The 23,672-nt window shown below is 46.0% G+C and overlaps 1 protein-coding gene across 7 annotated transcripts in view; it reads right to left on the minus strand.

The window, feature by feature from the left end:
• SLC4A7 (solute carrier family 4 member 7) overlaps nucleotides 1-23,672 on the minus strand; it is a 310,436-nt gene that overhangs the window by 22,435 nt on the left and 264,329 nt on the right. For 4 of the 7 annotated variants that reach the window (XM_063922267.1, XM_063922265.1, XM_063922270.1 and 1 more), the window contains 5 exons: nucleotides 23,476-23,649; nucleotides 22,772-22,903; nucleotides 22,496-22,516; nucleotides 20,113-20,213; nucleotides 8,025-8,132 (listed from right to left, as the gene is read on the minus strand). In XM_063922267.1, the coding sequence (XP_063778337.1) occupies nucleotides 8,025-8,132; nucleotides 20,113-20,213; nucleotides 22,496-22,516; nucleotides 22,772-22,903; nucleotides 23,476-23,649 (536 nt within the window). The remainder of the gene's footprint in view (nucleotides 1-8,024; nucleotides 8,133-20,112; nucleotides 20,214-22,495; nucleotides 22,517-22,771; nucleotides 22,904-23,475; nucleotides 23,650-23,672) is intronic. The other 3 variants (XM_063922266.1, XM_063922271.1, XM_063922269.1) reach the window with 1 other exon arrangement.

The raw sequence follows: 23,672 nt of genomic DNA on the forward strand, positions 1-23,672 counted from the left end.
CTCTTGGGAAGCTTAGCATTCGGCAACAAATTAATGGCACAGTCATAGGGGCGATGGGGAGGTAGTACCTCTGCAACTTTTTTGGAGAACACGTCCGCAAAATCTGCATAACACCCTGGCAATCCTGGCAAACTTGGCTGCGAGAGCCTGACTGGAAGGCTCAAGCAACTCCTGAAACAATCAGTACCCCAACTAAGAATCTCCCCAGAGACCCAGTCAAATTGAGGATTGTGGGCCCTTAACCAGGGTAACCCCAACACCAATGGGGCAAAAGTACAGACAGTCACATAAAAGGACAATTTTTCAGAGTGTGTGGCTCCAATAAACAAAGAAATCTGGCTAGTGCAAGAGGTAATTTTACCCTGGGATAATGGTTCCCCGTTTAACCCACAAATTTCAATTTCCGACGCCAAGGGTACTAAGGAAACAGAGTGTTTCAGGGCGAATTGGCGGTCCATAAAAACCCCGTCGGCCCCACTGTCCACAAAGGCCTCAGTCTTGACAGTTTGACCGAGGATCTTCAAGGTCACCGGAATGATAAAAGTCTTCTTGGGAAATTCTGACTTCTGGCCTGACAGGATATTTCCCATCACCCTCAGGCCCTGAAGTTTTCCGGCTTTTCTGGGCATGATACTACCACATGACCCTTATTCCCACAGTACAAACACAACCCCTGCTGTCTCCTCCGCATCTTCTCACGCGAGGAGAGGCGGGTAGCCCCAATCTGCATAGGCTCCTCGGAAAATTCCTCAGAGTCTGAGGTTCCCTTGGGAAAGAAGGAAACCTCGGTCTCCCTTTCAAGCCTACGCTCTCTCAGCCGTCTATCCACCCGGATGGATAACTGCATGAGCTGATCCAAGCTATCAGGCAAGGGATATTGTACCAGTTGGTCTTTTATCTGGTTAGAAAGACCTCTTCGGTACTGGTGTCTCAGGGCTGGGTCATTCCACTGGGTATCATGGGCCAACCTCCGAAACTCCGTACAGTAAACCTCAACTGGCCTTCGCCCTTGCTTAAGGATCGAAATCTGAGCCTCGGCTGAGGCCGTCTTGTCAGGGTCATCATACAACATGCCCAGTGCCGTAAAAAAAGCATCAACACTTTTAAGCGACGGACAGTCAGGCTGCAACCCATATGCCCAGACCTGTGGGTCTCCTTGTAGCAAGGAAATCACTATGCCCACCCGCTGAATCTCTGACCCAGAAGACTGAGGCCTAAGCTGGAAATATAGCTTGCAGCTCTCCTTGAAACAAAAGAACTGCGAGCGATCTCCAGAAAAACGATCCGGAAGATTTACTTTCGGCTCCTTAACCCCTGAAGGTGCTGCTGCTGCGGGAGCTCCGCCAGCGGCCTGGGAGGTGTGCATTTTAATGGACAAATCACTAAATTGACGAGTCAGGACCTGCACCTGATCGACCACCTGTTGCAACGTATTTTGAGGGGTATGCTCCATATTCCCACAAAATTTCAACAGGAGTATTGGGCTGCTGAATATGTTATGCACACCAGTGCCTGCAGGAATGTACTGGTGTCTGAACAGAGAGGGATGCAAAACAAATGAACTAACAGACAGACTGGGAAATATGACATCACGTACACAGAAAGTGATAGGGTAACAAAACCAACACAAAGTGAACAGAGAAGCCCAGAGGCTAAGAAACTGGGTGTCTCCCTAGTATTACAAATGCTAAGATGGAAAAAGCAAGATGTTGTGTTTTAATACGTAGAGAACCCGAAATGCTGTTGCTAAGGGCAACAGCAAAACCCTAAAGGGTTACCAACGGGTGTGGCAGCAAACTCCTTGGTCAGAGATGGAATAGTAGGCACAAGGAGAGTCTCCACAATCCTAATTCTCACTTGCAGGGCCCAGGTTCAGATTACTGCCACTAAACTGACACATGGACGCCCTGCACAGTGAGAGAGGATTAAGCATGCAGGTCTGAAAGTACAGCCACAAACCTGCTGGGTTCACAGAATAGCAAAAGAACCTCAGCAGGCTAAACGACTGACTCCAGTCTTACTGCTAGGTCTGGATTGGCAGAGTGTAGTACCAAATCCCCAGGCCTATTTGCAGTAAGCAATAACAAATACAAAGCTACACAGTACTGGCTAATTTTCAGGAACTGACTAACCAACAAAGATTCAGCAGCATCTGCTTAATCTGAGAAGAGGCCTTATAAAGCAGGTGCTGTCCACGCCCCACTCAGACCTCACAGACTGTGAGCACAAAAACCAGCACCGGATCCCCTGCCTGTAACCACTGCACAGCAAAAGACCCGAACCGGAGTATCAGCTGCGCTCAGGTTACTCCGCTAGCACTTGTCTCCCGGTTGCCATGACGACGTGGCAGCACAGGGCAGGAGACCCTAACAGAGAGCTGTGCAACCACCACAGGAGCGAAATCCTGGTTCTTGACGACAGGATTATCTTTCTGTGCATGTGTAGGTGTGACCCCGACCACTTGTCCAACAGGTCCCACTGGAATACTCTGGCATGGAACCTGCCAAACTGTATGGCCTCGTAGGCCGCCACCATCTTCCTCAACAACCGAATACACTGATGGATCGACACACTTGACGGTTTCAATATCTGTTTTACCATTTTCTGGATTTCCAGAGCCTTTTCCAGCAGAAGAAATACTCTCTGAACTTCTGTGTCCAGAATCATCCGGAGGAAAGACAACCTTGTTGTCGGTTCCAATTGTGACTTTTGGTAATTTATGATCCACCCGTGTTGTTGGAGTATTGACAGAGAGAGTGATATGTTTTGTAACAACTGCTCCCTGGATCTCGCCTTTATCAGGAGATCCTCCAGAGGAATTATATTGACTCCTTTCTGACGAAGGAGGACCATCATCTCCGCCATCACCTTGGTGAATACCCTCGGCGCCGTGGAGAGACCGAAAGGCAATGTCTGGAATTGGTAATGGCAATCCTGAACCGCGAATCTCAGATAAGCCTGGTGAGGAGGATAAATGGGAACATACAGGTAAGCATCCTTTATGTCCACCGACACCATGTAGTCCCCCTCCTCCAGACTGGCAATCACCGCCCGAAGTGATTCCAACTTGAACTTGAACCTTCTCAGGTAGCAATTCAGATCTTTTAGATTTAGGATCGGTCTGACCGAGCCCTCCGGCTTCGGAACAACAAAGAGGCTTGAATAAAAACCCCGCCCTTGTTGTGACAACGGTACCAGGACTATGACCTGGTCTTGACATAATTTTTGGATTGCCGCTGTTACTGCTTATCTTTCTGGCGGAGAAACTGGCAAGGTCCATTTGAAAAATCGGCATGGAGGCACGTCTTGAAACTCCAGTTTGTATCCCTGGGATACTATTTGCAACACCCAGGGATCCAGGCCAGACAGAATCCAACCCTGGCTGAAGAGTTTGAGACGTGCCCCCACCCGAGCGGCATCCGCAAGGGAGTTCCAGCGTCATGCTGAGGATTTGGCAGAAGTAGGTCCTTCATTGCTTCCAGCATGTAGGCGGCAGCGTCTTTGATATTCCCTAACTTAAGGAGTATCTCATCTTTATCAATCGTGTCAATTTCTCATGACACGCTTTCTGACCATTTTTCAATAGCGCGACTCACCCAAGCGCAGGCAATAGTGGACCTGATCAGTGTACCATTGGTAACATAAATGGATTTCAATGTCGTTTCCATTTTGCGGTCTGCCGGCTCTTTAAGAGAAGCCGTGCCAGGAGCAGGGAGAATCACCTTCTTTGTCAACCTGGAAAGTGCACTATCTAACACAGGGGGTGACTCCCATTTTTTCCTGTCCTCAGCCGGGAAAGGGTAAGCTGTGTGAATCCTTTTGGAATACGAATTTTTTTTATCAGGATTCACCCACATCCCTTCAAACAGAGCATTTAGTTTGTGTGAAGGAGGGAACGTGACTTTGGATTTCTTTTCCATACATAAATAAGCCTTCTCCTGAGGTACAGGAGTGGTTTCTGTAACCTCCAACACGTCCATTATAGCCATAATCATATATTGTATATTTTTTGCCAATTTATGATCTCTCTCTCTGGATTTACTATCGTCGACACAAGAATCAGAGTCCGTGTCGGTATCGGTGTTTACAATATTTGCAAATGGTCTCTTATGTGACCCAGAGGGGCCGCCTGCATAAGGAATAACAGCATCCTGAAAAATCACATCTTCCACAGATTTTCTCCAGCATGCAGCCTTAGATTCAGACTTATCTAACCTTCGGTTAATCAGGTGCATACTGTCACGTATCTCTTTCACCCATGCAGGCTCTTGGTGTGCCGGTAGCGCCACCACATTACAACTCTGTGTCCCTAAAATGGCTTCCTCCGGGGAGGAACTCCCTTCGTCAGACATGCCGCACACGTGTACAGCACACTGACAGGCACACTGGGACTTATTTTGGGGACAGACCCACAGTAAAATCTGTCAGAGGGACACAGGATAGGAGCAGCCAGTTCACAATCCCAGCGCCAGTGTTGCCTGTGAACACAGTATGTCCACAGCCTAACAGCACTTTTAAATAGTAATTTACACTACTAAATGCACCACAATCGCTTTGTGCCCCCCCTAAAAAGCACCCTGTACTTGTCAGAAGTGAAGGAGAGGACCAGGGTGTTCTCTGCAGCCTGAGGAGAGAGAGAAAATGGCGCTGAGCAGTGTGCTGGCTGCCTGAGGAAGAAGCTCTGCCCCCGCATTGGCGCTTCATTAAACTCAGTATACTTTCTAATATTTATACTGGCGGGGGTAGGGCTGTGCCAGCGGCATCTTATGCCTTCTTTTATCTAGTTTGAGGTATTTTTCTTGCTGCCCAGGGCGCCCGCCCCCCCCTCCCCCCCGCTCCCTGCACCCTGCAGTGCCTGTGTGTGTGGGCAGCAATGGCGCGCTGCGCTTCCGCCAGCCGCGCTTCACCTCAGCCGTCACTTACTTGATTGAAGATCATTCTTCTCATACTCGCCTGTCTTCTGACTTCTGGCTCTGCGAGGGGGATGACGGCGTGCTGTGGGAGTGAGCATCTAGACACGGCTAGCGTTCAGTACCCTTCAGGAGCTAATGGTGTCCTGTCAGCCAGAAGCAGAGCCATGAAACTCTTTAGGAAGTTGGTTCTGCTTCTGTCCCCTCAGTCCCACGAAGCAGGGAGTCTGATGCCAGCAGATCTCCCTGAAAATAAAAAACCTAACATAAGTCTTCTCAGAGAAACTCAGTAGAGCTCCTCAGAGTGCATCCAGTCAGCCTGGGCACATTTCTAAAACTGGGGTCTGGAGGAGGGGCATAGAGGGAGGAGCCAGTTCACACCCAATGAAAAGTCTTTGGAGTGCCCATGTCTCCTGCGGATCCCGTCTATACCCCATGGTCTTGATGTCATCCCCAGCATCCTCTAGGACGTATGAGAAACCACCTTTTTAGACAGTCTGGAGACAGATGCGTCCACAATGGGTGGGTTTTCCCATTTTTTTCCTATCTTCCTCAGGGAAGGGAAAAGCAACCAGAACACTTTATGGGATCTGGAATTTTTTCTCTGGATTTTCCCAAGATTTTTCAAATATAGCGTTTAATTCTTTAGACGCAGGGAAGGTTAGCGAGGCTTTCTTTTGGTCAGTGAAGTAAGCCTCCTCAACCTGCTCAGGTGTGGTGTCATTAATATTTAACACATCTCTAATGGCCTCAATCATGAGCTGCACCCCATTAGCAAGGGATGCCGCCCCCCTCAGCACCTCCCCATCACCGTCTGCAGTATCAGAATCGGTATCCGTGTCATCTTTCATAATTTGGGCAAGTGCACGTTTTTGTGGGAACATGCTTGGAGATTTTGCAGGAATAGGGACAGAGGGCCTAATTCTGAGTTGATCGCAGCACAAATTTGTTAGCAGTTGGACAAAACCATGTGCCCTGCAGAGGGGACAGATATAACATGTGCAGAGAGAGTTATATTTGGGTGGGGTGTATTCAAACTGCAGTATAAAAATAAAGCAGCCAACATTTACCCTGCACAGAAACAAAATAACCCACCCAAATCTAACTCTCTCTGCAAATGTTTTATCTGTTTCCCCCCTGCAGTGCACATGGTTTTGCCCAACTGCTAACAAACTTGCTGCTGCGATCAACTCAGAATTACCCCCAGAGCCTGACCAAACTGCCATAGACTTCAACACCTGAGTTTCAGTCTCAGCATTAGCTACCCTAGTAGAGATCGGAGAGATCATTCCTTTGATAGAGTTTAACCACTCAGGTTCAACAATAGGGATCTGAGACAAAACATTACAATCCTGTGTACATGGAATGGATCCCTCCTGAGAGGAAACATCTTCTGCAGCATATAGCACAACTACGATCAGGCACTCAGACATGCTAGTCCGCCCCGCATGTCAGTGCCGCCCCCCCCCCCCCCCCCCCTCCCGCAGAAATGCAAAAGCATCGCACAGTGGCGATGCTTTTGCATTTCAGGAGTAACTCCCGGCGAGCGTAGCTCCTGCGGCTGGCTGGGAGAACCTCCTCGCTGCCCTTGTCGCTGCGGCTGCGTGTGACGTCACGCAGCCGCCGCGCCCTGCCACCCCAACGGTCCGGCCACGCCTGCATTGGCTGGACCACGCCGCTGTCCAGCCCCCTCCCGCCCAGCGACCGGCCCTGCCTCAGAGGCGATCGCTGGGCAACGATGGCTGGCATGCGCTGGCGCACGCGCAGTTCCAACCCGATCACTGCGCTACGATAAACTGCAGCGAGCGATCAGGTCGGAATGACCCCCAGAGTCTCTAGACATGGCTATGGGAGATATTAAACACCCCCACACACACACAGGGAAATGTCAGACACAGTTTCCCCCAAGTATGCCACAGAGAGACACAGAGATTGGAGCAATCCCACACACAGCGCTTTTTGAGGTAGAACTTATGAAACTACCAGCGCTGTCTGTGTACCTTAATAGACTACACAGACTTTACACAGCCTCCCCACCCCACCCCACCCGCCTTGTACCGCACAGGATAGTTGGAGTTGCTTGGAGGAAAAGCTCCGTCCCCCGAACATGGTGCTGCTTCCCGCTCTTCATTATATTATACTTGCCTGAGGATTTCTGCTGGCAGCGATCCGTTAGTACTGCGCTCCCTACCCTGTTGCCGCCATCTTCACACCGGCTCCCCGCTTGCCAGGGGGGCCGGTCATTCACTCGCCACCGAATTCTTCTGTCTCTGTAAGGGGGTAGCGGCATGCTGCGGGAGTGAGTGGTCGCCTAGGGTGGCTAACGATCAGCACCCTCAGGAGCTCAGTGTCCTGTCTAAAAATAACTTTTACTAGAGAAACTCTGGAGAGCTCCCCTAGCTGTGACCGGCTCCTCCGGGCACATTTTCTAAACGGAGTCTGGTACGAGGGGCAAAGAGGGAGGAGCCAGCCCACACTCTCAAACTCTTAAAGTGCCAATGGCTCCTAGTGGACCCCAGCATCCTCTAGGACGTAAGAGAAATTACAGTTAGATGCTGATTGGCTGGTACTTTATCTCTCTCCAAGGCTTAGGGGGTGATTCAGACCTGCTCACTGGGCTGCTAACTTTGCTGTCCTGCATTCAGATAGTCGCCGCCCTAGGGGGAGTGTACATTCGCTGTGCAAGTGTGCAATCCCATGTGTAAGCCGAGCTGCAAAAATCCACTGTGTGCAGTCTCTGCGCAGCCCAGGACTTACTCCTACAGTGTGATCAGAAGAGGCTGATCAGGGCTGGAGCTGACGTCAGACACCCTCCCTGAAAACGCTTGGGCACTCCCAGTAAACGGTCAGTTACCACCCACGAACGGCCTCTTCCTGTCAATCACCTTGTGAACGCCCGTGCAATTGGAATTTTCGCTTGACCGGCGATGCCAGTTCTTGTTGTCCTATGCGCGTGCGCATTGCAGTGCATACGCATGCGCAGTTATGACCTGATCGCCCACTGTGCGAAAACTCACAGCAGCGATCAGGTCTGATTCACCCCCTTAGTACATAAACCCACTAGTGTATCACCCAGAGAGGATTGTGCATGAATAGTAAAACAGTGAGAACTACCTCAGGTTAGCCCTGGTTACTTTGGCATTTTCAGGGTACATTGACAGAGCCTTCCACTGTGCTGTTTTTGCCATCTCATCTGATATGTTTACAACTGATGGATCAACGCTAAAGAATAAAACATAGGTTAGTAGCTTGTTCTGCATAAGAATTAATGTAATTAACACAATTTCAATACAGTCAAATCATTTGTGGGTGTATTTTATAAATATGTAATTTCTCCAAAATGGAGGTAGCCTTGAAAATTTTCCTGTCACCAAGTCTTGTGATGTGTTCTCACACAGAGACATGTAGTAAGCAAAATAAAAATAGGATTTTGGTACTTACCAGGTAAATCCTTTTCTTTGAATCCATAGGGGGCACTGGAGTACTCTTGGGATATGGACGGCTTAGCAGAAACAAAGGCACTGAATATTTAAATTTAGAACTCTCCACCCCTCCATATCCCAGAGTACCTCAGTGTACGACCTCAGTGTTTTTTACTGAGCCGAACAGGAACTATAGAGAGGTTGACAATGGAGAATTCCTATAACATAACGGACAACAACAAAGTTGACACATAACGTTACTGACAACTAAACAGTTGACACCATAACCGATAAACCTTTATAATTTGAACCAATCGGTGAAAATGTGTTACCATAAGCTCCTCTGAGCTTAATACAACCAAGGTAAAACTGCTCTGGGTGGGCGTCCAGTGCCCCCTATGGATTCAAAGAAAAGGATTTACCTGGTAAGTACCAAAATCCTATTTTCTTTTTCATCCACTAGGGGTCACTGGAGTACTCTTGGGACGTACCAAAGCTTCCCTCGTGGGCGGGAGAGCTGTTTGACACCTGTAACAGTAGGCGGCCAAAGCTAGATGCTGATGCCGCAAACGTTTCAAACTTGTAAACGCGCACAAACGTGTGCACTGAAGACCATGTAGCCGCGTCGTAGAAGCTCCACGACCAGCCGATCATGACGTTCCCACAGAACCTGTGGGATGAGCTATTACTGACGTAGGCGACTGTAACTTAGCCTTAAGATAAGCCTGACGTGTAGTCAGTTTTATCCAACTGGATAATGTCTGCTGAGAAGCTGGCTAACCCCACTTGGCAGCATCATAGAGAACAAACAACGTATCCGTATTACGAACTGTAGACGTTCTGGACATATAAACGCGTAATGCGCGTACCACATTCAGAATTCTAGAATGTGCTGTCAACACAGGAACCACTATTGGTTTATTGATGTGAAAAATAAGAAATCGGAATTCGTCCGAAGTTCCGCTCTGTCATCAGGAAACCCAAATACGGTGGCTTGGAATACAAGGCACCCAAATTTGAAAAACGCCTCGCCGAAGCTAAGGCTAGAAGAAAAAACGTTTTCCAAGTGAGAAACTTAATCCCCACTTGTTGTAAGGGTTCAAAATATGAAAACTGTAAGAAATCTGAACCCAGCTTCAAGTCGCATGGCGCTGTAGGTGGGATAAATGGAGGCTGCACTCTGAGGACACCCTGTAGAAAGGTGTGTACCGACGGCAATAGAGTCAATCGTCTTTGAAAATAAATTGACAACACAGATACCTGCACCCTCAGTGTAGATAAACGCAGTTCTCCATCCCACCCCGTCTGTAAAATAACAGAATACGGGTAACTTGAAAGATGATGTCGGAAACTTCCGAGCTTCACACCAACCTATATAGGCACGCCAAATTCTGTAATAATGAGCTGCCGTAACCGGCTTCCTAGCTCGTAACATGGTTGGTATAACCGATACTGTAATGCCCTATCTCTTTTCTTAAGAGGGCGGTCTCAACAACCACCCCGTCAACCGCAGCCGCGGTAAATAGGTAAGTAGGGGTAAAATAACGGTCCCTGTTATAACAGGTTGGACGTAGTATGAGCGGCCAAGGATCGTGTGCGAGTATTCCTTGGAGATTCGAGAAGCAAGCTCTCCGAAACCCATGAGATATCACTAGTATGACTGTGATGAACTGTCTTATGATCCGTTTTAGCAACGGAGAGAGCAGCGGAAAACGGTGGACCCAGATACACGAGGCTGTACGACCACGCGAATGTGAGAGCCTCCACCGCCACTGCCCTTGGGATCTGTTGTTCTGTACACATACTGAGCGTTTGTAATTGTGGCGAGATGCCATCATGTCCACCTGAGGGTAACCCCACCTGTGGACCCACATGTGAAACACCTCTGGATTTAATGCCCAGTCTCCTGGATGAAAATCCCGACGGCTGAGATCATCCGTCTAACAGATGTCCACTCCCGGAATGAACCCAGTCGACAATATCACCTTGTGGTATTCTGGGCAATTGAGGATTCGAGCTACCTCCCGCATTGCCATGCGGCTTCTCGGTCCTCCCTGGTTGTTGTGTATGCAACTCCCGTTGCGTTGTCTGACTGCACTTGGACAGACTGAAAGCGAAGCATGTAGTGCATTGTAAATTGCACGGAGTTCCAGGACATTTATAGACAGCAATCTGTCGTGATCCGTTTTAGTCAAGAAAAATAAGATACTCAGGGACAAATTTGGTATACATCACAAAACACGACCAAAGAACAGAACCAAAGGTACACAAAAACAATGGCATACTAACATTACAAACAAGGTGACAGCGGACAACATTCAGAAACCAGGAAATCCCAGGACACCCGTTTACAAAAGATTAAGATTAACATATCAACAGTACATGACAAAGTTATACTCAAAAACCCCCAAAGAAACTTGCAAGAATCTACAACATAAGACAATCGACACATCACTGGATTCCACTACCAGTACAGACTGTGACACTTCCTTCTCTGTATACGACATTGAAGAGGAAATACCACACGAACTAGCGAGACACTCTCTAGAACAAGGGTGGCTGGACACTGAGTTAGCAGCACTTAACTCCTTACCTCTACACATAGACCAAACCGAAAAGAACACACTCACCGCTACAATTAACATTGAGTCAGCAGAGGTTGGCACATTACTCCAATGTGCAGATCAGGATTTTTTAGGAACAATGACAGACCGCATCTACCAGGAAGGGTCTGTCATAACACACAACAAATCATCGAAAAGGAAACTGTCAGAACCAGACGAGGATGCAGGGGAGGACAAAAAAGGCAGACACGGGCCGTGACTAACACTGACAAGAAAGGACAAGGGATTTTCAACCTTAGTAACGTCATCTTAGACACTCACCAAGTTAGTGCCCTGGATAAGGGAATCAAATTTGCACCAACTAGATCACTCAATAAATTTGAAACCTACATGGACATCCAAAAATTCACCCGCAAACTGACACTCAAGAAATTTTTTCATAAGACACCGATACCGCAACATAAACCCACCAGCAATGACCCATTTGTACATACCAGTTTAAAACCCAAATCACAGTTCTATCCCAGCTACATGACGGGCAACCACATAGCCACATTTACCAGCATGGTGGAAAAGGACATCATGAAACTAGATAGACAGAATCCCAGGCCCAGACAATTGAACATGACCAATAAGGAAAGGAGAGCCATCTCTGATCTAAGTAAAAATACTGATATAATCATAAAGCCAGCTGATAAGGGAGGGGGGATAGTACTTCTCAATAAAGCGGACTACATGGAGGAGGCCAATAGGATCCTTAATGACACTAACACCTATAAGAAACTTAAAGGAGACCCCACAACCTTGTTCAAACAACAATTACAAACTCTACTCAAAGAGGGACTAGACATAGGCATTCTATCCACACAGGAACACACTTACCTGGATACACAACATCCCATAATACCGGTATTTTATTACTTACCAAAAATTCATAAACATCCTACCAAACCACCAGGTAGACCTATTATTTCCGGCATAGGTTCCATCAGTTCCAATCTATCACAGTAAATTGACACTTTCCTGCAGCCGTATGTTAAACAGCAAAAATCGTACCTCAAAGATACCACGGACATCCTACAGAAACTGCAATCTATTTCATGGGAAGACAATTATTGGCTAGCTACAAGCGATGTAACATCCTTGTACTCAGTTATAGATCACACACAGGGACGACGTAGCATACAACATTTCCTAGACAACGACCCAGACATGAAGATAGAACAGCGGGAATTCATTCTAGGAGGAATAGACTACATACTGACTCACAACTATGTCTGGTTCGATAACGATTTCTTTCTGCAAACCACAGGGACCGCCATGGGGACGAGATTTGCGCCAAGTTACGCAAACCTCTTTATGAGTAAATGGGAAGACGACATCATATGGTCAGACCCAGACCTTGGCGCAAATCTCGTCCTCTGGACCAGGTATATAGATGATGTCTTTTTCATCTGGAAAGGGGACGAACAATCACTTAAGAGCTTTCTATCACATCTCAACAACAATGACCGCAATCTGCAATTCACCTCACATTACAGTCAAGAAAAGGTGGAATTTCTAGATCTCAATATCTTTGTAAAGGAAGGGACGTTGCACACCAACACATTCAATAAAGCAGTTGATGTAAATAGCTTTATACTAGCCTCAAGTGGACATCATCCTACCTGGCTCAACGGTATCCCGATGGGCCAGTTTAAAAGACTTAGACGCAACTGCTCTAGGCTAAATGATTACGACACACAGGGACACACCATGAGTGAAAGATTCAAAGAGAAAAATTATCACCCTGACTTGGTAAAAAGGGCCTTTGACACAGTTCGAGCAAATGATCGCTCAACACTTTTGGACTACAAGGACAAATCTGCACAAAAAAATATGACTGAAGGACCTATATTCATCACACAATATTCTGACCAGGCACATAAAGTCAAGAAGATCCTCAAAAAACACTGGCCAATTTTACTACAAGATGACACCTTGGCAGAGATACTACCACAGAATCCTAAGGTAGTATACAAAAAAGCTCCAGACATTAAACAAAAACTTATACATAGCTGCATACCTCCGACAAACACCACACAGACTACCATTGATGGCTCACATAGCAAAGGAGGGTTTTTCCATTGCGGGACATGTGTAGGTTGTAAGGTAACCAATTCCAGGAGTACTACACCAACCTATAGCATAATATCTGAGGCGAATACACATGAGTATAAGATAAGGAATAGGTTGACATGCCACAGCAAGGGCATTATATACATCCTCCAATGCCCATGTGTTAAACAATACGTAGGAAGAACAATACGACCACTGAAAGTCAGAATTGGGGAACACGTACGCAACATTAGGAAAGGCACAGAAGACCACCCATTATCCCAACATTTCAAAGAGTTTCACAACTCAAACCCTGCTCTACTTAAGTTCACTGGTGTAAAAGAGGTCAAAAAGAACTGGAGAGGAGGTGATTACATCTCCAGAATCAATAAGGAAGAACTGTGCATGATGATTAATTTAGGGACACTGGCCCCCAAAGGGCTCAACATTGACAACGAAATTAGGTCTGTCATATGCAAATGAAGACATATCCCATTTCAAGTCAATTCAACAGCAGCTACATTCACTATTCTATGACATTCTCACATCAAAGTAGTGACAGGCATTGGTTAATGCTGTAGAGCATGGGTCTTCAACCTGTGGCCCTCCAGCTGCTGTTAAACTACATGTCCCAGCATGCCCTGCCACAGTTTTGCTATTAAGGTATGCTAAAACTGAGGCAGGGCATGCTGGGATGTGTAGTTCCACAGCAGCTGGAGGGCCGCAGGTTGAAGACCCATGCTGTAGAGGGTTAATCATTATTCTCATGCTTTTGAACATAGCCTCAAAATATCCCAAGGTTCATTATTTTGAGTATTAACACCATTCTGCAAGACTGATTCATATAACTGCTATATTGTAACTTTATATGTATCCTTTTCACTACGGATATATTTTTCCATTATTTTCCTTTTTTCAATACTGGGCACACTCTAAAGCACTGTGATGATGTCACATCCTCCCATAAACTTTGATTGACAAGCTGTGAGCCAATCACAAAGCCAGACGATACTGGGCACACTCTAAAGCACTGTGATGATGTCACATCCTCCCAAAAACTTTGATTGACAAGCTGTGAGCCAATCACAAAGCCAGATAATACTGGGCACACTCTAAAGCACTGTGATGATGTCACATCCTCCCATAAACTTCGATTGACAAGCTGTGAGCCAATCACAAAGCCAGATAATACTGGGCACACTCTAAAGCACTGTGATGATGTCACATCCTCCCATAAACTTCGATTGACAAGCTGTGAGCCAATCACAAAGCCAGATCAGAGGACCAATGGGAATTGATCCCACCCTATCAGGACACCTTAAATTCCTGCAACCTAAACACACAAATGACTCCCAGAGGAAGACCCTAACAGGTCGAAACGCGTTGGAGCTACCCATCTATACTACATTGGACTGAGGACGAATATTCACTACAAAGAAGGACAGTACTGCTAATCCTTTCCGCAAACCATCCGGTCACGTGATCCGGAGTTCCGGAAGCAACCGGTTGCCAGGCGACGGAAGAAGCCCGAGACAGAGGAGAGTGGAAGGCGGAGGGGAAGGGAGAAGGTAAGTCCCTGTAGGAGGAGGAGAGGCGCGGCCAGCCGCTCGGAGAGCCCCGGCCGGGTCCACTTCGCCTCTGTGACAGGCGCACACCCCAGGTCAGCGGCCCCACAGAGCGGGCCTGATTCGGGCGCTCTACTGTGGGACGTGCTGCAGGAGGAATAGCGCCAGTCCAGGGTCCTTATTCTCCACTCTAACCAAAGCATACACTACCGCTGTCAACTGTTCATCACTTCACAAGAGAATCCTTCACTTCAGAGCACAGATTAGCGGGACGCCGCTGTCTGTATAGACTTGTAAACCGTTTGGACTTTAGTACATATTATCATTAATATTTTTTTGTGGCATTTTTCGTTTTCTTTTTCTCGACTTTACAAAGATTACAGCATTTGTTCTTTCAATTGAACCTTGCACTTCAGAATTTAAGCTCAAACCAGGAGCGTGCCCCAATCACTGATGGACTTTTAAACCGAATTTATACCTGTTGGGAAAGAAAGTATCTCAGCATCTTAGAATAAACAACCTTAAGTATATTACCTGCTTTTTCATTATTGATTTTAGCTTCACTTTATAACCGTATCATTCACCACTACAAATAGGGTTTGAGCGCTGGTTCCCTGTGGTTTTATCCACATCTGTATACTTACCATTTAAGGGGGGGTGGGACACCCCTCATTACCAGCAGCACAGCCCGCCTCAGATTAACACCTCAGTGCGCAGAGAACCCATTTCTGTATAAATTGCACGGAGTTCCAGGACATTTATAGACAGCAATCTGTCGTGATCCGTTTTAGAACCCCTGTCGCTGACCTTTTTAAACTACAACTCCTCAACCTCTGAGACTCTCGCCCAGAGTAGAGACACCCTCGCCCCCCTGTGGGAAACGCGAGTGAAACCCACCGAACTGAAGCGCTTCGAAAACACATCATTGTTCCTAATAGGCGAATACACCAATGTACCGCTAGTGTGCGTGGCTTTTGCACTAATTGTACCAGATGGTATAATCTGTTCTTTCTGGTGTAGTAGGTAAATCTTTGATTTACCGTATCTGTAATCATACCTAGGAATTGAAGTCGTTCAGACGGAATTAGATGCGATTGTTTTTGAACTTGACACTGCAACCGTCGTGTACGTTAGCAGCGCAAGTCAGAGGAACCTCTGTTGAGACAGAGCTCTTATGAGCAGATCGTCTAAGTATGGAACGATTGTCACTGCCAGGGCTCTGAGATGAGCTATCATCACCAACATCACTTTGGTGAATACCCGAGGCGCTGACAAGAGGCCAAACGGTAGAACCTGAAACGGTTAATGGTTGTGGCGTATTGCAAAACGCAAGAACCTGTGATGCGGTGACCAAACCGGAATGGGTAAATACGCATCCTGAAGATCAAGCGCAATCATGCAATCTTGTGGCTCCAAATATGCCAATACTAACCGCAGAAAATCCATTTTCAAACTGTAGTAAGTGACTTGCTGATTGAGACTGCGACGGAGCCCTCCGGCTTCGGTACCCCAAACAGAGGGAAATAAATAACTCTGACTCTGTTGGTGTACCAGGCCTGGAAATAAAAACAGCTGAAACCATCAGAGACTGAATGGCAACCTGCCAAAACGCCTAATTTCGTCCGACAGAGGCAGTCTTGTCTTTTAACCTTTAAATAGCGGATACATCCATGAGTGGATGTCTGGAAACCCGGCAAATGTAACGTGTAAAGGCGCACTTCCACAATTGGAAATTCGATATGGCCTAAGAGGCCGTCAAGCCACTGGCTTGTTGACTTTAGCGCCCTGGCGTTACAAGTCGTGACTGTTTTTGTACCACAGCCTTGAAAAGACTGAAGTCTAAAGGCTTTAAACGCCGGACCAAAGTATTTCCGTTTTGATACCGGAGGAGGCAATGGCTAGACATTTAACCCCCCCCCCCCCCCCCCCGCCTTGGCCTGAATATCAAATTTAGGACCAAACAACTTCTGGCCTTGTCGTGCTGAAACTAGCGACGAAGAAAAGCGAGAATCGAGGTAACAGGCGTCAGCCGAAGCTTTACAGAGATACTCTGCAGCTTCTCATTAACGATAAGTCTAACGTGATCGTCATTGTTTCCATACATAGAGCGCCTAGTGACCCAAATGTATCTTGGGTCTTTATAATGTTTGACACAGACGAATTCACCAATGACGGATTCTCCCATTTAGATGTGGAAACGGGTAAATAGAGTTAAATCTTAGTCAGATATTCAAAATAAGAAACTCATTGAAGATCTGTCGTTTATTAAATTCGACGGATTAGATGTTAGAGTCTCCTTAGTCTCTGTAAACATTGAGACATTGACTCACTGGTCATTAGCAATGTATGGTTGTCAAAACCCGCACTACCTGACTGCTGGTTTAATGTGCCCTTCTCACTCGTAGTTATCGCTGTGAGGTTTGACATAGAATTGTCAGACTGCATTAAATTATAAGACCAGTTAAATTAACAGGGAAGTTGGACCTTTGGAAAGGCTGAGACTCCTCTGTTAGAGCTGGCGGAGTAACTTCCGAGACTCCGATCTTACCGCTCCTGTCGAGCGGAGTCAATTTGAATTGCCAATGCTTAACATAGGATCTGGGACTGACCCGGCTTCCGGAGTGGAAACCTACAAAACAACTGAATCTGTGGTAGATTTATATACAGACATTGTAGTAAACCTTATATTTAGTCTGTGTTGGAGCCTTACCCCTTATACAGACAGACACCACAATAGCCAAAGGACAGACACTTGCACGACTCAGTAAAATCTTTACTTAAGGTGCGTAATATATATATATATATATATATATATATATATACAAAAATCATACCGGCACTCCCAGAGATGAAAACGAGTTCCTTTGCTGCGGTGCCCTCCACGTCAGCAATGTGACTGGCATAGGTAGTGAATGAACGGCGGCACTCAAGCAGGCTTAGTCGTTATGAAGATAAAATTTCCTTTAATCGCCATTAAAGGAAATTTTATCTTCATAACGACTAAGCCTGCTTGAGTGCCGCCGTTCATTCACTACCTATATATATATATATATATATTTATGGGCGAAATACAGTTCACATGGGCAGCCTATGTGAAACCTGAACCAAAATTCCCACTAACACCCCTGCGCCTCCGGTGGCGTAGAGATGTATGGCAGGAATGTTCTGGAATCACCACTGGAAGAAACAGGAAACATGATTAAAATGGCCCCCATGTGCTTACACTGATACTCACAGGACAGGTTACAATACCTGCTGCAGTTAATATAGGCTCAATAGATTATTATACAGTGATAATCACAGTCTAGTATACACTGATAATCACAGTCTAGTATACACTGATAATCACATGCAGGTTACAATACAATCACAGGCAGGTCACATTTAATATAAGCTCTGCCTGCAGTTAATTCTGTATTAATATCTTCTATAGATATGGCAGCCTGTTAATATTAATATCTTCTATAGATATGGCAGCCTGTTAATATATATATAGGCTCAACAGCCTATTATACCGTGATTTTTCCCCTTGCAGCATTAATACCTTCTGGCAGCTGCAGCCACGCTGTAATCAGCCAGGTTCCCCCCCCCCCCCCCTTCCCTGTACTCCCTGTAGCGCTGTGTCTTAGCGGGGAGCCGGGAAGCTCATTGCAGGGAGGCGAGGGACACATAGTGCAGAGTAGCTGAGGTCGGCTGGCCGGAGCGCGGCGTCGCTAGGCAAGCTGCGGCGGGTCTCCCTCTCTGAGCGGTGTACCGCTGACAGAGCGCCTGGCGGGAGGACGAGCGCCTGGGGCGGGCGGGCGGAGCGGCAGACGGAGCGCTGGACGGAGCGGCTATCACGGCAGTGAGCGGTCGGCTTTACCCACGGACCCCACACAGCGGGGCGGCAGCCTGCGCTGACCGCCCCGTTTCCACAGCATACCTTTTGTAGGGAGGTCTGCGACGCTTTCCGGTCATGGCTGCGACGGGGCTTCTATCTGTAAGCTCCGTCCAGCTCCTCAGGTCATGGCTGCGACGGGGCTTCTATGTGTAAGCTCCGTCCAGCTCCTCAGGTCATGGCTGCGACGGGGCTTCTATGTGTAAGCTCCGTCCAGCTGTTGCAGGAGACAGTGGGCTGCCTGTGGCTGTGAGGGTGCTCTTTGTGAGGACCGACACGCCATGCGCTGCCCGTGCAGCGGCACTATCCCGGACCCATGTTTTTCCAGAAACTGGGAAGGGATGTGCTAAGTGTAAAAAGTAAAAAGTAAAAATGAAAAATAAAATCTTCCACCAAGTGTGGGAAGTTCCCACAAGCCTTGTTATTGCTGTGAGCACGGAAAAAACACTGAGGTCGTACACTGAGGTACTCTGGGATATGGAGGGGTGGAGAGTTCTAAATTTAAATATTCAGTGCCTTTGTTTCTGCTAAGCCGTCCATATCCCAAGAGTACTCCAGTGACCCCTAGTGGATGAAAAAGAAAAACAAGTTTCCAATACAACAGGGTGATAGCATTTTATTCAGCTCTTGTTTCTGTACCATGGCTTACTCCTGCCGGCACTGCGGCAGAGCCATAAGGTATAGCAGAGCGCATATACAGCAATCCTCAAGCTGGGCCTGGAAAGACCGTTCAATAGTTAAAGTCCAGCAGTCACTCTCAGGCTGGCTGCCAATGCACCTCACATATTTCCTGCTGCCCGGGCTGGAGAAAACCTGTCCGGGAGAATATCACAAGACCTGGTGACCGGTCCATGTTTATTGATTCAAATATGTGTAACAGAATTACATGCAGATGGATATATTCAAATGCCACAACATACAGGATATTATCTGTGCAGGCATGGAAAGACACTTTTTTCAAGCTGGGAAGCATTGCAAATATAGCTGGATATTGTTGCCCACACACGTTTCTTCCTGCATCCAGGCTCTTAAACTTAACATGCCTAAGACTGAGCTGATCATCTTCCCAGCCTACCAGGTATCTTCATCTCTCTCAACTTTCCTATTCATCAACAATATGTCTTCTATCCCACAAGTCCACTACCTTAGGAGTTATTCTCAACCCTGCTCTCTCCTTCACACTCCACATTCCGTCCCTTTTCCAGTTTAGTCGCTTCCACCTTCGAAATAACTCCGGATCAGACCTTTTAACTCTGGAAGCATCGAAGAACCTCATTCACTCACTGATCTTCTCTTGGACTACTGTAACCTGCCCTGTTATCTGGCTCCCCAGCTCCTCCCATCTTCCTTTCCAAATGTAGTGGTACTGCTTGCCTTCTACACCAGGCCCCACACTGGCTCCCCTTCCCTTCAGAACACATGCAAACCCCTTGTGGCACAATATATATATATATATATATATATACACACACACACACACACACACACACACACACACACACATATACACACACACACACACACACACACACACACACACACACACACACACAGAGATAAGAGGAGACAGACACACACACACAGTATATGTAGCCTCTGACAACTACAAACGTGTTTAATGTTCTTTGTACAATTGAACACCTGTGTGAAAAAGAAAACACAGACAAAATTCATTACCTGTATTTCAAGCTCTTTACTGGAATCTGGAGGAGATTCCTGCCTTCATAAGCAAGATCTACGTGATCACTGTCCTCTGCCTGGAGCATTCGTTCAGCTTCCTGAAAACCAGATATATGAAAAACTATTAGCAAGTGTCTATGTTTTATTCCTAGGAAAAGGCAGTAGTTATATACCGGCATTGAAACCAGTGGTACCATGGACATTAGCTAAGCTGCTATTTTTGCATTACTCTAATATTGCTGCTTCATGTACAAGAGCTTCAAACGTGCTTCAAATAAAAAAACCCCATCATGCTCAACAAAATGCCGTTATTTACATATAAACCAGGGATATAGAAATGATGTCAAACATACATAGTTGGTTATTAACATCTAGAATACAAAGAATCAACTAATATAATTGATGTATTCTAAATTGCAACTAACGGATTGCAACTAAACTATTAAAGCTGTTTTCCCCCTTAAACATGTTTTTTTTTTTTTAAACTTTATTTGATAAAAGCACGTATTTGTTTCTCATGCTTGTTGGGACCACAGAGTCCCACTGTAACCTGGCAGAGTTCTGTAAATGCTGCAAAGGGGTAGTGTTTGGATACTGCCTGGCTGCGGGTGATAGTTTCTCAGGCAGGCAGCTGTTACTGTAACCACATGGCAGCAATAATGCTGAAACCAGGACGGGAAGGTTCTTTAACTCGGTAACACCGCAATTAGGGAGAAGCAGTTACCTTCCCGACGAAACGGGATCCCGGCAGTCGATATACCGATGCCGGGATCCTGAGGGATGACAAACCTAGAGTCGATAAACCAAAGCCGGGCGGAATGCCGGTGTCAAAATACAGACAACCAGCATCCCGATCGTTCTGACAGCGGGACGCGATGCCGTCCTGTCGCGCGTGAGGGGGGGGGGGGTTAGGTTTAGGCAGCAAGAGGGGGATTAGGGTTAGGGTGCAACCACGGGAACGTTAGGGCTAGGGACCAGGGTCGTAAGTTTGGGTTACGCACATAGTAGGGGTTAGGGTTAGGCACCCAGCGGGGATAGTTAGGGTTAGGCACCACCAGGGAGGGTTAGGAACCCACTAGAGAGGGTTAGGGTAGGGAAAAGATACGGAAAAGGTGGAGGTTAGAGGGCTTAGTGGGGGGCTGTCGGGATTCTGATGGACGGGATGCTGCTGTCTGTATACGGACCGCCGGCATCCCGTCCATCGGCAGCTCATACTGAACCTGCATTTAGGGTACAAATACATAGATTAAAAAGATGTGTAAAATGTGGAGATATCAGTTCTTTATATATAAATAATGCTTACCACATGTGGGGTGATTTGGACACTCAAGCCAGCTGGTAAATTAACAGATATGTGACCAAACTGAATTGAGCCATTTGGTCACGGGTTTATTTAAACAACACGTTTCACTCTCATCCCGCAGAATATAGGAATCACCACAGAAACCTGCAGAACTAGGCGCTCTTGTTGTCTGATAGACTCCAAGGAAACTAATGTCAACCACTAATGTGTGACTGCTACAATGTTGCAGAGTCAGGTTTTGCTGTGGAGGGAGTCTGCCCTCTACATTTTCTTATTATCATCTGCATTTTCTTTCCTTACCAACACTTAGGCTAATAAATATATAATAAATAAGTGTTTGTTTTTATGGATTTATCATTACAAACATTGTAAAAAAAAAAAAACCAGCGTGAGTAAATGCAATGTCTAGGTTTTCATGAAAATATTTAAGAAACAAAATAAAAAGGTTCTGCAGCTGGACACAGAATCACAAATGGGAACCTCTTGGGCTTTGGCAATTGATGCAAAGGATAACCCCATGCCGTGCAAGGTGTAGTGTACTGAAAGACCGGTACAATGTATACAGGACAGCAACAGGCATCACACCCAAGAATCACTGAAGCAACTTTACAACCTCCATATGTCAATTAAGACCACGGTCAATATGTAACAGCCTCCGAGTCTTCCCATATTTTTAAAGCGGCAATCATTTACAAGGTGAAACCATACTGGTTTTGCCTTGTAAATAGAGATGAACGGGTTCAGTTTTACTCGGATTTACTCGGGTATTTCGGGTTTTGCTTATTGGCTATCCAAAACGCGTGACATTTGTGATCCAATAAGATGCCGTTTCGAGCCCAGAGTAAATCTGAGTAAAACCAAACCCGCACATCTCTACTTGTAAATGATTGCCACTTTAAAAATACGGACAGACTTGCCGAAATTCCAGAATAGCCTGCACATTGCAGGCTATTACATATTGCCTCTTAGATTTTAGAAGTTGGGATTCTAATAAAATATAGCAGGATTTAACTACTGTATAAGCAACAGAAAGATCCTGCAAACCTCCCCCTTCACATGGGCTTCCATGTTACATACCTCTGGCGAGTCATCTTCAATCTTCTCGTTTTGTAAAGGAGAGAGGAAGAGGAAGGTCAAAAACCAATTCACTCCTTTGCAAAACTCTACCACAATGTGTACAGCTAGAGCAAAGTATATAGGTAGCAAAGTTCAAAGGACAGCTTCATAGAAAGGTAGTTCTAACAATTCCACAGGAAATCTAATCTTTTATTTAAAAACATCAATTCTAGTACACTGTATGTATCTTGCAATATAATAGTCTTCATTTAAAAAAAAAATTAGGTTAACGCCTACCTCCTTCTCTTTTTTCTTCTTGTCATCTTCTTTCTTTTTCTTACTTTCAGGCATAAGATCATCCAACCAGCTTAGCTCACGTTTGGTAAAACAGAAGTCTAAAAGTTTGCGGATAAAAACCAGAGCGAGGACCTGAAAGGAAAGAGGACATTTATATCTGTGAATGCCAAAAGATAAATAGTGTAATTTGCAGCAGAAACATTATTCTTCAACAGGTGGTCTACACTAGGGACTGACAGAAAAAACTCCTACAATAACCTGTGCTGGGTCCCATTTCTATGGATTCGAGCAAATACCATGTCTATTTATAGAGATTACAGCTCTATCAATTCACTGCTTTGCTACCGTGGAAATATGGATTGTAATTGCGAAGATACGCCTGTGCCAATTATACTGCATATAGATTTAGATTTCTGGTTTATGAAAACATCTCTGATGTAGGTCTTTGTGATAGAATAAATGACCTGTGTTTTACTTGCAAAAGAAAGTTTTCTGATAAATATTACAACAGAATCACTTCTATAAATGTTTCTTGTTTGCACCATGAAAACTCTCCAAGTTCCGACTATGTCTATACTCATTTTGTAACTGTTGCCGTAGTACATGCGTGTTGTTTAGGTATTTTACAATATGGTTTATTTTACTGGCATCTTGTTTGCCATTGCTGAAAATTATTTTAGTAATGGTTGAAAATACATATTTACCATCATAGGGAACACAACGGCAGCTGATGAGGCTTTGATTACCCATAAAAGGACAAGACAGGTGAGCTGTATGACAGTAAATACGTGGACCTTCCACAGTGGGACATAACGTAGGTAGATCAGGTCTGGCTGATGCTTGGCTGGCATTCCAAACAACTTGATACGGTCAAAAAACTGCCAACAAGTGGTGGAACGAA

Source organism: Pseudophryne corroboree, chromosome 5 (genome assembly GCF_028390025.1).
Source record: "Pseudophryne corroboree isolate aPseCor3 chromosome 5, aPseCor3.hap2, whole genome shotgun sequence".
Classification (NCBI taxonomy): Eukaryota; Metazoa; Chordata; class Amphibia; order Anura; family Myobatrachidae; genus Pseudophryne; species Pseudophryne corroboree.